The 12,717-nt window shown below is 49.1% G+C and overlaps 6 protein-coding genes across 6 annotated transcripts; 3 read left to right on the plus strand and 3 right to left on the minus strand.

The window, feature by feature from the left end:
- Positions 1 to 442: 442 nt before the first annotated feature.
- On the plus strand, positions 443 to 2,099 carry F4817DRAFT_268505 (uncharacterized protein). Its single transcript, XM_049299388.1, has 2 exons — positions 443 to 950; positions 1,202 to 2,099. Exons 1-2 carry the CDS (start codon positions 695 to 697, stop codon positions 1,477 to 1,479), a joined length of 534 nt encoding a protein of 177 aa, XP_049154887.1. The 5' UTR covers positions 443 to 694; the 3' UTR covers positions 1,480 to 2,099.
- A 353-nt stretch (positions 2,100 to 2,452) lies between these two features.
- On the plus strand, positions 2,453 to 3,705 carry F4817DRAFT_361724 (carbohydrate esterase family 1 protein; the record flags this gene model as incomplete). Its single annotated transcript, XM_049306447.1, has 5 exons — positions 2,453 to 2,755; positions 2,819 to 2,848; positions 2,909 to 3,033; positions 3,101 to 3,480; positions 3,587 to 3,705. 5 exons carry the CDS (start codon positions 2,453 to 2,455, stop codon positions 3,703 to 3,705), a joined length of 957 nt encoding a protein of 318 aa, XP_049154888.1.
- Positions 3,706 to 3,736: 31 nt separating this feature from the next.
- F4817DRAFT_268534 (S-adenosyl-L-methionine-dependent methyltransferase) lies at positions 3,737 to 5,096 on the minus strand. The gene has a single exon (XM_049299389.1). It carries the CDS (start codon positions 5,067 to 5,069, stop codon positions 3,936 to 3,938), a length of 1,134 nt encoding a protein of 377 aa, XP_049154889.1. The 5' UTR covers positions 5,070 to 5,096; the 3' UTR covers positions 3,737 to 3,935.
- Positions 5,097 to 5,163: 67 nt separating this feature from the next.
- On the minus strand, positions 5,164 to 8,550 carry F4817DRAFT_350847 (leucyl-tRNA synthetase). Its single transcript, XM_049304994.1, has 2 exons — positions 7,924 to 8,550; positions 5,164 to 7,867 (listed from the first exon to the last, which is right to left on the minus strand). Exons 1-2 carry the CDS (start codon positions 8,446 to 8,448, stop codon positions 5,429 to 5,431), a joined length of 2,964 nt encoding a protein of 987 aa, XP_049154890.1. The 5' UTR covers positions 8,449 to 8,550; the 3' UTR covers positions 5,164 to 5,428.
- Positions 8,551 to 8,740: 190 nt separating this feature from the next.
- F4817DRAFT_350850 (uncharacterized protein) lies at positions 8,741 to 9,869 on the minus strand. The gene has a single exon (XM_049304995.1). It carries the CDS (start codon positions 9,716 to 9,718, stop codon positions 8,936 to 8,938), a length of 783 nt encoding a protein of 260 aa, XP_049154891.1. The 5' UTR covers positions 9,719 to 9,869; the 3' UTR covers positions 8,741 to 8,935.
- Positions 9,870 to 10,143: 274 nt separating this feature from the next.
- Positions 10,144 to 12,712, plus strand: F4817DRAFT_350851 (amino acid permease-domain-containing protein). The gene is made up of 2 exons (XM_049304996.1): positions 10,144 to 11,583; positions 11,650 to 12,712. The coding sequence occupies exons 1-2, from the start codon at positions 10,561 to 10,563 to the stop codon at positions 12,478 to 12,480; spliced, it is 1,854 nt and encodes a 617-aa protein (XP_049154892.1). The 5' UTR covers positions 10,144 to 10,560; the 3' UTR covers positions 12,481 to 12,712.
- The last annotated feature ends 5 nt before the right edge of the window (positions 12,713 to 12,717 follow it).

Consider the following 12,717-nt stretch of genomic DNA (forward strand, 5'->3'; position numbering starts at 1 on the left):
CCCGTACCCGCTGTCGCCGCCCACGTACCCGCTGTCGCCGACCCCGTACCTGCTGTCGCCGCCCCTGTACCCGCTGTCGCCGCCCCTGTACCCGCCGTCGCCGTCGCCGTCCCCGCTCCAGCTGCCGTCGTGGCACCACCGCTAGGCAACTTAGCCCAGCTGAGGGTGGCACTACAGCACAATGCTTCATATTTACAGTGATGAGACTGCTTGCGCGAAACTCCTCAGCAACTAAGTCATAGCTGTACCCTACCGTCGAGAGGGGGGTCGTTAATGCCCTGTCGCCAACTATACATTAACATCGCCGATATGCGCAGCCGTGGAAACCGCATTCTCGTCTACCCGGGGCGTACAAAGCGCAAGCCGCGCGCCCAAGCTGCTCACCGAGGCTAATAATTATTCTATTCTATTCTATTCCTTCCCCGTTATGAGTGGAGGCATGGAAACTTCATATCCCTTCCTTAACACGAAATCTCTCCAACTTCTACCCCCAACAACGTCTACTCCCTCATCTACTTCTACCTTAACCTAACTTTATCAACGCTACTATTACTCCTACTTCTACTCCTACTCTTACTTCTACTCTTACTCGTACCCCTACTCCTCCTCCTAAGCCTACTCCCGCGCCTACTCGTACCCCTACTCTAACCTAATATCATCCTCGCCACTCCCTCAACCGACACGGACAATAACAATGGCGACTATCTACCTCGTCCACGTCCCAGTGTCTACCGACAACAACACCAACAACATTCTCTTCGAGTGGATGTTCTACACAACAGTCTTCTGCCTCTCAACCTTGGCATGGGTGGACTACTGCCGATGGGCGTCGTACCCTCTTGTCCCACAGCGCCGTCAAGTCGTGGATGAGATTGTCGAGATGGCGCCACCGTGTCCCGATTCCCTCGGACTGGTCTGGATGTTATGTGCCTATATGTGGTGTCACTGCAGTAAGTACTAATATTTTCCTTAAAAGTTGTTTATCTCCTACCTTTACCACGCAACCTATGCTGCACTATTCCCACTAGCACTGCTCTATCCCTACCCTCACCCTCCTTCCCTTTCAACCCGACTTCATACCACAAGTGACATTTATGGCTGTTGCCTGAAATGAATAATACATTTGCAAACCAGCACATGATATGACTCAACAGCAACTACCTTCGATAAGCTGGCCGAGTACTAACTCTATCTACCACAGAATTCATCGGCCTCCCCTCCATCATGACAACCCACACTTTCCGCGGCAACCCTACTCCCCTCGAACACGTCCCCAAGCGACTTCCGGTGATAGTGGCAGAGTACTGGTCGGGAATCACCATGCTCGCGCTCATACTCCAGCTCCAAGTCTACCTGTGGTGGGTTCGTGTCGCCCTCGTCGCAGAAGAGGCGCACGGTACCCATGATAAGGGCTTCGCGACCCTAGGACCGTACACCCAACTCCTCGTGCGACGCGCCTTATCGGTATTCGTGAGCTAGGCGCTCCTGTCTACTTACGGCGTGTTCTTTGCCCTCGCGAGGGAGCTGCAGACAACACCCAGGCAAATGCTAGGCGGCGTGGTTGCGAATATCGTTCTACTGCCCTTATTCGCGTTTGTCCTAGCAGCCGCTTTCCTACTCTAAGCGATGGATGGACTTTCTTGCGAGGCCGATTTGGTCAGTTCTACGGCTCGTAACTTATAACCTAAGGTCTACTATAGCTCGGATTTTGAAGAGCTCCTAAATTCCTACGATGATAATCTAAATCGAGGAAGAATTCGACACGTCGGAATATGATGTCGGCTGGCTTGGGCACATAATTGTGCACCAGCACGTATTGGGTTTTTGCCCTTTTAAGGGTGGGAGTTTAATGGATAATGAGGATATCTATAATAGCCATGGCGAATCATCCACACTATGGAGGGACTGGCGAAAGATACAAAACGTCGAGATCGATATGATGAAGGATTCCACTCCAAACCCCCCATAACTCCTATCATGTACCTAACCTACCTACCTAACTAATGTATGTAAAGGAGTCACATCACATGAAGTACATAGCTTCTATTACCTGCCTCTCGGTCGGTGAATTAAGACAATGCAATGAAATGAAATGAAATGCATCGAGTTCTCAAGACTACCTACATATAATAATAACGTTACATTCCCCGTGAAACTAATATACCCCCGCGTCGAACCAGACGTCGCAGATTTACCTTGACTATTCGGGCAGGTAGTAAGCTTAACCTATCGCGGGCTGTTCCTCGGTGCGCGCGGATCGACAAATATAGATCGGTACCGCCGATCTTGCATTAACAAGCAGGCTGCTCTTACATATATATATGTATATAAACACCTGAACCCCTGGATCAGATGAGCTTGGCCAAAAGCTTAAGTGAGCTTCTTCCTCCTCTTCTTCTTTCTAAACTTACCTAATTCATTCTTTACCCGTAGGAAGAATAGCGATAGCGCGATGAAGTTCTCTAGTTTCGCAAGTATCCTCGCCGCGAGCGTTCTCGGCACCCCTGTCGCCGCCGCTCCAACAGCGGCTTCAGCAGGGTCTGCAGGGTGTGGAAAATCCCATTTACTCCCCGGCGTAACGAAATACCACAGCCTTACGAGCAGCGGCCGTGGGCGAAACTACTTCATCCACACACCGAGCAACTATAGCGAGACAACGCCGTATCCGGTCGTGGTCGGCTTCCACGGCTCAAGCAGTATCGGGTTGTTCTTCGAGGTGGACACTGGGTTGAGCTCCGACACGTTCAGCGCGAATGTACGTGGTTCCGATAACTTCGCGTAATTATAGAAGGTGATTACTAACGGAAGAACTGCTTAGAAAATTATGGTCTATCCGAACGGTGTCGGCGTAAGTCACTAAACACCCCATCTTCAAACAAACTGCCGTATCTATCTAACACTACCCTAGGGCGCCTGGGCTGGCGCAAACTACTCCGAGGCCTCGGTCGAAGAGGACTTGCAATTTGTCTCGGATCTGCTAGACGATGTCCGGGGATCATACTGCGTCGATGACAGCCGGATCTACGCTACGGGGTAAATTCCCCTTTCCCATCTAACTATCATGTATGTATTTCTTAACGCAGACATTAACAAAAACCAGCATGTCCATCGGCGGCGGCTTCGTCAACACCATCGCATGCAGCGACGTAGGGGACCAATTCGCAGCCTTCGCGCCGGCCTCGGGATCGTACTACACAGACAACGACGCGGCGCACGAGGACTGCAAGCCGGCGCGGAGCCCACTGCCTCTGCTCGAGGTCCACGGAGGCGCCGACGGTAGCGTGCACTACGACGGCGGAGACGGCGAGGGCGGCGAGGAGCCGAGTATTTCAAACTGGCTAGGATGGTGGGCGCAGCGAAACGGGTGCGACGACAGCGCGAAGCAGGTCGAGGATAGCTTTGACGGCGACGTGCACCATACCACCTGGAACTGCGGCAGCGAGGAGGGCGCGCTGCAGCACTGGAAAATCGATGATATGGGTAAGCCTAACCTGATTCTTTTCCTCTCTTTTGGATATAGTTACCTACATATGTGATATCTGCACACGGGAGTTATTTATTCGCTTACATTCTGATATTCCTGCAGGACACTGCTGGGCGTCGACCGAGATCAACTTCTCGCAGGTGGCGGCGGGACAGGGACCGACGCATATACAGGCGTCGCAGATAATCATGGAGTTCTTCGATAAGTTTGCCAAGCCGTGAAGAGAGTAGATGTGCTCGTGTGGTAGTTTCGGGGGATGGAGTAATGTTCGTATATATAAGGTAGTTGGCTGGCTGTATACTATTAGCTGTAAATATCGCTTTCGTGTATATAACACATATCATATTTTCTCAAATATTGAATACTTACTTACCTAGGCACCTAACATATCCAGGGCGTTAGTGTCACACTGCCATTCCATTTATGCATTTACGAGTTCGGGTATATCAAGTCAACGAAGAAACACAACCCTTCCATTCCCACTACCCCTGACCGGCACAGTCATACCGGCGACGTCCACGCTCCCCGGCTCGTCTTCACGCGGTTGCATATCAGGCCAATCCCTCCATATCTCGGCCTCTTCTACGCCGCCCCAACGTTCAAGCGCCATCCGCGCCACGCGGACAGCCTGCGCCAAGCCGCCCACTTCAAGCACCACCAACCGCGGCTGGAGTATCTTTGCAACATCTAGAATCCTAGCGTAAAACACATCTTGGGGCAGGACAGTCGCATAGAGTGAATTATCTGCTGACGGCTCAGGGACCAAAGCGAGACGGGGTTCGTGGTTGCGCACCGAACGTTCCGTGTCGCGGTCGAAATCCTCTTGCGATATATACGGCGGGTTGGAGACGAGTATATCTACGGCACCTCTCTCCGATGCTAATTCTTTAAACTGTAGCTTATTAATAAGACCAGTTTGCTCGAGGACAGGCACGAGCCAGTCCGTAGAGAATATATTCGTCTCCTCGAACGAGACAGCGTTGGCATTCCTTTGTCGAAGCGAGCCGCGTTCTATATTATACGCGAGGTTCTCCTTCGCCAGCGAGACGGCCCTAGGTTCAATATCAAGCCCCTGGACACGCATCTTGGGAAACTTCCGGCTTAAGATGGAGTATAGTAGTAGCGCAATGCAACCAGATCCGGTGCACAGATCGAGGATTCTCAGATTCGCATTCATCTCATTCTCCTTCTTAGTTTTCTTCGCTTTCCAGGTCTTACACACAATATTCGCGAGATGCGTAGTCCAAGCCTCCGTCTCGGGGCGCGGGATCAACACCCCGGGACGGCACTTGATCTCGAGCTGGTGGCCGAAAGGCTGGGTCCCCAGGATATACTGCAGCGGATATCCGCGGCCCCTGAGGAGGCATAGACGGTGTAACAGCGCATTTTTGCTCTTCTCGTCGTTGCCTTTTGCCTCTGAGATGTTCTGAAACTGCGGCGCGATGTTGGAAGACCACACGTGCTCGCGGATCCAGCGCAGCTCGTTGTGCGCCGAGTTCAGGTTTTTACAAGTAGGGAGTAGAGCGGCGAGAAGCGGCGAGTTGGCGTGTAAGCGCCGGATAGCCGGGGGTGAGAGCCGTGGCATTTGCACTAACTATAGGCGAAGTAAAATATGTCAAGCAAATAAGAGCCTACCTAAAAAGCAAAAAAAGTATAAAATATGAACAGTGTCTCTAGGAGTTAACTGTATGGCCCCGCTTTTAATGGAATCGAGCACGTCTATTGGTTAACGACTAATATGTACGTATAATCCGTACGCCAGCTTTAGCACTCCTTATTCCTAACCTAGACCTTAGTTATGATGTAGAGGTCCATTGGCCAGAAGTGTTCCATATGTTACTCTTTTCCGTTATATACATTCGTCTATCTTAGTTATACACATCTAGCCAAGCATTGAGCTGGGTATCTAATCAAACATATACTCCTCTAACTACCCCCTTTTATCTACACCTTTTTCTTTGGAATCACATAATTGACGACCGCGCCGCCTCTAACGGGGAACACCTTGCTCGCCTTCCTGATGTCAAGATCGCCAACCAGCTTAGCCTGAGCCTCCGGTGACTTGAGAATCTCCTCTGTAACCCAGTCGCGGAATTCATCACCACCATCTACAATCTCTGCTGGTTTCGTTGGTATATCCACCACACACCGCACCCTACCGTTTACCTGGACGGCGCAAGAAACGTGGCTTCGTCCCAGAAGCTGTATTGATCCGTCTAGGGCGGGCCAGATACACTCGCCCTTGGCGAATATGCTTTGGCTGTTAGGCGCAAGAATGCTCCAGCACTCCTCAGCAAATGCGGGCGTGATAGGCGCCATCATCTGTATAAGCCGTCGTGTAGCTTCGCGCTTGATTATATCCGAAGCTAGTTGGTTCTCGACGAGTATATTTGTGAGGCCCATCAGGCTTGATACCGTAGTATTTAAGGGATAGACTTTCTCTAGCGCATTGGTAACGGACGCGATAGTGTTCTGCGTCGTACGCCACACCTCCACATCAGCAGCCCATTGCGCTGATTCCTTTTCGTTCATCTTTTGCATTTCATCCACAGAGCGGCTGAAATAAGCTTTCCCATTGAAGACAGTGCTGGACATTGGCTCAAACTCTCTTGACTTTCGAACTCCTTGGACAAAGTCATATACTCGACGCAGCCAGCGCGTGACGCCAGAAATCTTATCTTCGTCCCAGTTCAAAACCTCTCCAACGGGTGCTTGGAAGAGGATGTGAGCTCTTGTAGCGTCAGATCCATATTTGGAAATAAAGGAGGTCGGGTCTACACCGTTGTGTTTGGATTTTGACATCTTCTCGAATGATACTGTTGCGGTCTTTCCTGATGCCACTACTTTCGGCTGAGAAGGGTTTGACAAGTCTACTTCGTCTGGCTTTAAGAAACGTCCGCTATCAGGGTCCGTGTACGTCTTGCCATGTACCATGCCTTGGGTAATGAGTCGCTTAAAAGGTTCCCCTGAGAAGTCTAGTGACGAACTAAGATGTCCACCTTCTTTACTAGTGACACCCATTTCGGGATACAAAATGCTCATAACAGCCTTATACACAAATCTAGCGTAGAGGAGGTGAAGAATTGCATGCTCGACTCCGCCAATGTAGACATCTACTGGGAGGTGGCTTTTTGCCGCGGCTTCGGACACCGGGACTTCTGAATTGCTGGGGTCTGCAAACCTCATGTAGTACCAGCTAGAATCCACAAACGTGTCCATCGTGTCGGTATCTCGCTTGGCTGGGCCGTGACATTTTGGACACGAGGTGTTAACCCAATCAGCGGCGGACTCGAGAGGGTTACCGGGACGGCCACTTTCCCAGTGATGATCAACTTTGGGAAGGGTGACTGGAAGTTGATCTTCGGGGACAGGCTGCGGGCCGCATGTATCGCAGTGGATGAAAGGGATTGGAGTCCCCCAATATCTCTGCCTGCTAATCAGCCAGTCCCTAATTTTCCATTTTGTGTTACTTTCTGCGAGGTTGGATGCGGCTTTGATCTGAGAGACGATATCCTTCGCTGCAGCGCCAGAGGGCGTTGCGCGGTAAGAACCAGTAATAGGGGTCAAGAATCCTGCCTCCAAGTAAGGCCCGTCCTTGAGAGTAGAGATAGATCCGTCTGAGTCGGGCGAGACAGCATATTTAAGGGGCTCTTCAGGGCGATGCCTTCTCCAAAATGCAAAATCTCTTGCATCGTGGGCTGGGACTCCCATAATTGCTCCGGTTTCATAATCTCCTCTGACGTAAGGAGCAACATATACTGGAAGAGGTTTGAGATTTTCTTCTAGGACGTCCTTGAGGGAGGACAGCGGGCTTATTGCATTTAGGTGTGATATCTGGTAACCTTCTGTGGTATCAGGGGGAAGATCCTTCACGCGCTCTATAAACTCTCGAAGTTCTGGGTCATCTTGTGCTACCCTTTGTACGACAGGCGAATGTGGGGAGAGAGCAAGGAACTGGGCTGCGAATATAGTTTCTGGTCTTGTTGTGTATATCTTTACCTTGTGAGATTCGGTTCTTCCGTCCTCGGTATTGGCGAGGAACTCGTAGTAAGCACCCTCTGTGCGTCCTAGCCAATTTTTCTGCATAGTCAAGACTCTCTCGGGCCAAGCATCATCCTCGCCAAGCTTTTTGAGATCTCGTAGCAACGATTCCTTGAATTGGGTGATATGGAAGAACCATTGCTCAAGCTCGCGCTGCTCGATCTTTGCACCTGATCTCCATGACCGACCGTCTGAGTCGACCTGTTCGTTGGCTAACACAGTCTTATCGACAGGATCCCAGTTTACAGTCGCTTTCCGCTGGCTCACAAAGCCGTGCTTATGAAGAAGAAGGAATATTTTCTGTGTGTGCTTGTAGAACTCCGGATCACATGTTGCAAATTCCTACGTGGTTATTAATATTCGGTGCGCTGGTACTATCATGGTATATCTGAACGAACCCGTGACCAATCGAAGCTCGCATTCATCGACTCGAGCTGCTCTTTCATGCGAGCAATGTTGTCCCTCGTCCAGACAGCGGGGTCAATGCCGCGTTCAATTGCTGCATTTTCAGCAGGTAACCCGAAGGCGTCCCAGCCCATTGGAAGAAGAACATCACGGCCTTGTAACATATAGAACCGTGCCACTACATCGGCTATGGTGTAAACGCGAAGGTGGCCGAGATGTAAGTTGCCTGAGGGATACGGAAACATGGAAAGTATGTACATATGGTTGTTGGTGGACTGGGAATTATCACGCTTTAAAGCAGTAGCACCGCCTGTTCCACTACTAAGCCGGCTACCCTCTTCCGGGCGATCGCCGCGCTTCGAAGCTTGACGCCATTTCCTGTCTAAAGCAGGCAAGTCGAGTTGTGCTGTAGCATACGTCCGGCGAAGAATGCATGTTCGAGAACTTGAAGACCATACGGTTTTAAGCTTCAAGTATGGTCTCGACTGACCTGCAATATTTCTTACAACGGAATACATCGGGTAGCTCGCATGGCCGCTGTCCTGCGAGAACGAGCCTGCTGGCTGAATATAATGATATAATGAATTTTGTGAGTTTGACGAATAGCTTCAAGCTTGTTGTTATTCAAAACGATCCGAGGTTGTTATCTTATCAATGTGCCTCGTAATGGGCAACTTTTTTATTATTACATAACTAGGTAATAACTAATACGTTTATGTACATTTATATGAAACTATCCGATCATTCGAAATCTTCAAAATAAAACATGGACATCACGAATTGTAAAGAGCTTAGCTTTAATCCCGTTGGCAAATCTGGGCCAATTTTTATCAACATATACCAGTCACTTGAGACATCTAGCGAAGTTATCATATTTCAATCACCTAGGAACAATGTAGTAGTAAGTTTTAAAAATTCTGTAGATTATCAAGTAACAAAACTAAAGTCTTACGAGTGTAAGCATCAAAGGACGACTAACTGTAGATATTTAGGTACCTAACTTAATTAGAAGACTTCTTCCAGGTCAGAACTGTCATCTATATGAAGTCGAGATATTGCAAGATCATGTATCTCATCATCAGTAAATTCCGACTCCAGATAATTCAGCCGGTTCTCCTCGTAGTAAGGACCATGCAGTTCGCACATCGGCTTGCCGCCGCTTTCTGGTTCATCATCGCTCAATTCATTTTCGTCATCGCTCAAAAAGGGGTTCAGAAGGTCGACATCCTCCACTTCAAAGTCTTCTTCATCCGAAGTATCAGGAAATTCGTTAAACAACTGTTGAAGATCTTGCAGGACTGAATGTAGATCATGGAAAACCATCTCTGAAACCCGCGCAAGCTTATAGTTGTCTTTAGAGTCCCAGTCAGGGTATAGCTCTTCAAACCTCAAGAGGTGCGAAGAAACTGCCGAGTTTCTAGTCCATGCGCGGCCAAGTTTCTTGATCCAACCTTTTGCGGTTGCGCGGCCCAAGGGGATGCTTTGGACCCGTCTATCAGCAGTCCCCGAATCGTCATCGTTGTTAGGAGGCAAAGTACCTTCCAAGTCCAACAGATGGAGAAGATTCGCCATTTGATGGAGAATCACTCCACGAATCTCATTAGCCTCTTCTGATTGTTCCGAAAACCTAACTTCGCGGCCTACGAGAGAGTTGACAAGTGATACTATCCCAGCATCGACATCCGGGGCATCTGTGCCGCCAGAGAGGATGGTGACAAAAGAGCTGCGCGAAGAGCAACTAGAAGATAAGTCGCCAGAGTGGCTCTCGGTATTGCTGTTAGGAAACATATTCGAGACCGGTTATAATAGCTTAGTGTTATTTTATGTGTATTTTCTGATATTGGTGTCCGAGGTTGTGATTAGTTCCATCTGAATGCATCCTGACGGGCATATATATAGGGGTAAGTATTCAATGGCAATGTAAACGTGCTTGTTAAACATTCAACGATGAAAATCAGACGATTTAGCTACGAACCTTTTGCGAGGACGAACAATCTTATTTACCCCTATCCTCAAACAAAGACAACGTTAGGGCGTTTGTTTGGTGATAAGAGCTTGAGTATATGCACCTAAGCAGTATAACAATATGTACCTATCATAAATCAATATTAAGTAATCACTGGGTAAGGTAACCATCATGCGCCAAGGATTATGTACGGTACTTGAATTATTACTTTGTCCCGCACAGACCTCCCTATCATTGCTTGACTTGAATAAGGGGAAGGAAGGAGCTGTGGGGAGGAGGACGTGTGGAAGATCAGAAACAACCATCGCAATCTCATTGTTCCATCTTCCGTATTTGGTTTATTCAACCCTTTCAGCCTTTTCCTCCTTCTAGAGTCCTACATAACTTGTCCAGTCTATTGTCCCGGCTTGGGCTTTTTAAGATAATCATACGAGCTGTTTCAATATTGGCATTGCATTTTCTTAATTCCAAATCTTAATACGTTATTCAGATATTCTTGGCTATTCGAGAGTTAGACATCACAAGCTCTTGTCGCCACGAATTTCTTCTATACGTGCGCGACCACTCATAACCGACCATGATTTCTCTTCGACGACATAGAAAATAGATAATAGCCGGACTCACCATCTTCTACCGGTTACCGATATAGCCTCAGCTAGCTGCGATGCCAGCTCAATATTCGTCCGCCCTTCACCCAGGCGCTCGAGATTCCCTCGAACTAGCCTCGTTAGCATCGTCCAGTCGCGGCCCCGATACCTACTCGGATACAGACTCTAGAGCATCGCTATCCTCCTCGCGGAAACTTTCGCTCGAGCAAGACGACCCGTTAGATTACAATAACCCCGCGAGCCGTCCCGATTTAAGATCCGGCCATGGAAGAACGTACTCGGTCAACTCCAACTTCGACTACGCTGCGAATCTCTTCCCGCTTTCTTCATCTACCGCTCCTGGCTATGCCCCCTTAGGCGCGCCTACGTCAGCTGCCCAGCGCCATGGTGGGCTGGGCGGACCCTCGCTAGAAAAACACAAAACGCTGACGTACTTGAACGGATTGGGTTTAATTGTAGGGTTAGTAATAGGGTCGGGGATCTTTTCGTCCCCTAGCCAGGTCAATGTAAACGTTGGCTCGCCTGGCGCATCACTGGTCGTATGGGTGATATCGGGCGTCCTCGCCTGGACGGGCGCGGCGAGCTATGCGGAATTGGGGGGCGCCATTCCCCTCAACGGAGGCGCGCAAGCTTATTTATCCAAAATCATGGGTGAATTGGCTGGTTTTCTCTTCACATGGGTAGCAGTCCTCGTTCTCAAGCCTGGTAGTGCCGCTATAATCGCAATTATCATGGGCGAGTACCTCGTGCGCGCCGTGATCGGAGCAGAAGCAGAAACAGTAAACCCTTGGATCAACAAGAGTGTTGGCCTTGTCGGATTGTTCGTCGTGACATTCTTGAATTGCATATCGACCAAGCTTGGAACCCGCGTAAACGACACGCTTATGTTCCTAAAATTCATTGCTTTAATAGGCGTTACTATTTGTGGGATCGTGGTGGCCCTTACTGGGTTTTCCTCTTCTGGCAAAGCTAACGTGGATTGGAAGAATCACGCGTGGTTTGAAGGTACGAGCACGGATGCGACCCATTGGGCTGTTGCCTTGTATGCCGGACTCTGGGCTTATGACGGCTGGGATAATGTGAGTTTTCACCTCAGAGATGAGAGGATTCCTAGCAGTTCAGCATAGCTAATTATCGCAACATAGACGAACTATGTAGTTGGCGAGTTTCGAAACCCATCAAGGGATCTCCCGCGTGTAATTCACACGGCGATGCCTCTTATTATTATTTGCTATCTCCTCGCCAACTTTTCATATTTCCTTGTCTTACCTCTAGATGTCCTCAACTCTACTAATACTGTTGCCGTTATGTTCGGCAACAAAGTATTTGGCCCCGTCGGCGCACTTATTTTTGCACTAATTGTTAGCGCCTCTTGCTTTGGCGCTCTCAACTCATCTACGTTTACCAGCAGCCGGCTTGTTTATGCCGCTGCTAAGGAGGGTTATGTCCCGGCTATTATTAGCCGTGTGGGTATAGGTTCTCGGGAGCCTGGTATGGCAACTACGAGGACAAGGAATTGGTTTTCTAAACGACTACACAACATGATCGGCGATGAAGAAACGGGGCTTTTCTTTACGCCGTTGTACGCATTAGCGTTGAACGGTACTTTAACGGCTATATATGTGATCGTTGGTGAATTTGGGGAACTCGTTACGTTTTATGGGGTGGCAGGATACTCATTCTATTTCCTTACCGTTCTGGGACTGATCATCCTAAGAGTGAAGGAGCCGCAGCTGGAGCGGCCATACAAGACGTGGATTACGACTCCCATAATATTCTGCTGTGTAAGCCTGTTCTTACTCAGCCGCGCGATATTTGCTCAGCCGTTGAAGACGCTCATCGTCGTTACGTTTGTCTTATCTGGGATTCCGGTATTTTTTTGGAGGATACAGGGTCGGGACCAGGTCGCCAAGCGGGAGACTAGCTCCGGCAACGCAGCGACGGGATGGAAGTTCTGGAAACGATGGCGGAAATGAGCTACGACTACCTAAAACATTAACATCCTAACTACTCAAGGGGAATGTTTTTTTATAAGAGTTTCAGCAATTGGACATAGCGAGCATTCTGAATGAGCATCAGGGTCACTGGAGTACACGGAGTCATACATACTATTATGTAGATTCTAGTTGGTGGCATCAGTAAATAGCGTATATTGCACAGTCGCATGCATTACAGTGTAACATGAATGAGTCAATAGAAATAATAACACAAGC

This window comes from Daldinia loculata (assembly GCF_022478755.1).
Source record: "Daldinia loculata strain CBS 113971 unplaced genomic scaffold F4817scaffold_72, whole genome shotgun sequence".
Lineage (NCBI taxonomy): Eukaryota > Fungi > Ascomycota > Sordariomycetes > Xylariales > Hypoxylaceae > Daldinia > Daldinia loculata.

Excerpts from the sequence above, each read along its gene's own strand:
- F4817DRAFT_268505 (XM_049299388.1), top strand. The coding sequence starts at position 695 with ATGGCGACTATCTACCTCGTCCACGTCCCAGTGTCTACCGACAACAAC. Across the intron at positions 951-1,201 it reads CTATATGTGGTGTCACTGCA|AATTCATCGGCCTCCCCTCC; the intron begins GTAAGTACTAAT and ends TATCTACCACAG.
- F4817DRAFT_268534 (XM_049299389.1), bottom strand. The coding sequence starts at position 5,069 with ATGCCACGGCTCTCACCCCCGGCTATCCGGCGCTTACACGCCAACTCG.
- F4817DRAFT_350847 (XM_049304994.1), bottom strand. The coding sequence starts at position 8,448 with ATGTATTCCGTTGTAAGAAATATTGCAGGTCAGTCGAGACCATACTTG. Across the intron at positions 7,868-7,923 it reads CGAGCTTCGATTGGTCACGG|GAATTTGCAACATGTGATCC; the intron begins GTTCGTTCAGAT and ends ATAACCACGTAG.
- F4817DRAFT_350850 (XM_049304995.1), bottom strand. The coding sequence starts at position 9,718 with ATGTTTCCTAACAGCAATACCGAGAGCCACTCTGGCGACTTATCTTCT.
- F4817DRAFT_350851 (XM_049304996.1), top strand. The coding sequence starts at position 10,561 with ATGCCAGCTCAATATTCGTCCGCCCTTCACCCAGGCGCTCGAGATTCC. Across the intron at positions 11,584-11,649 it reads CTTATGACGGCTGGGATAAT|ACGAACTATGTAGTTGGCGA; the intron begins GTGAGTTTTCAC and ends ATCGCAACATAG.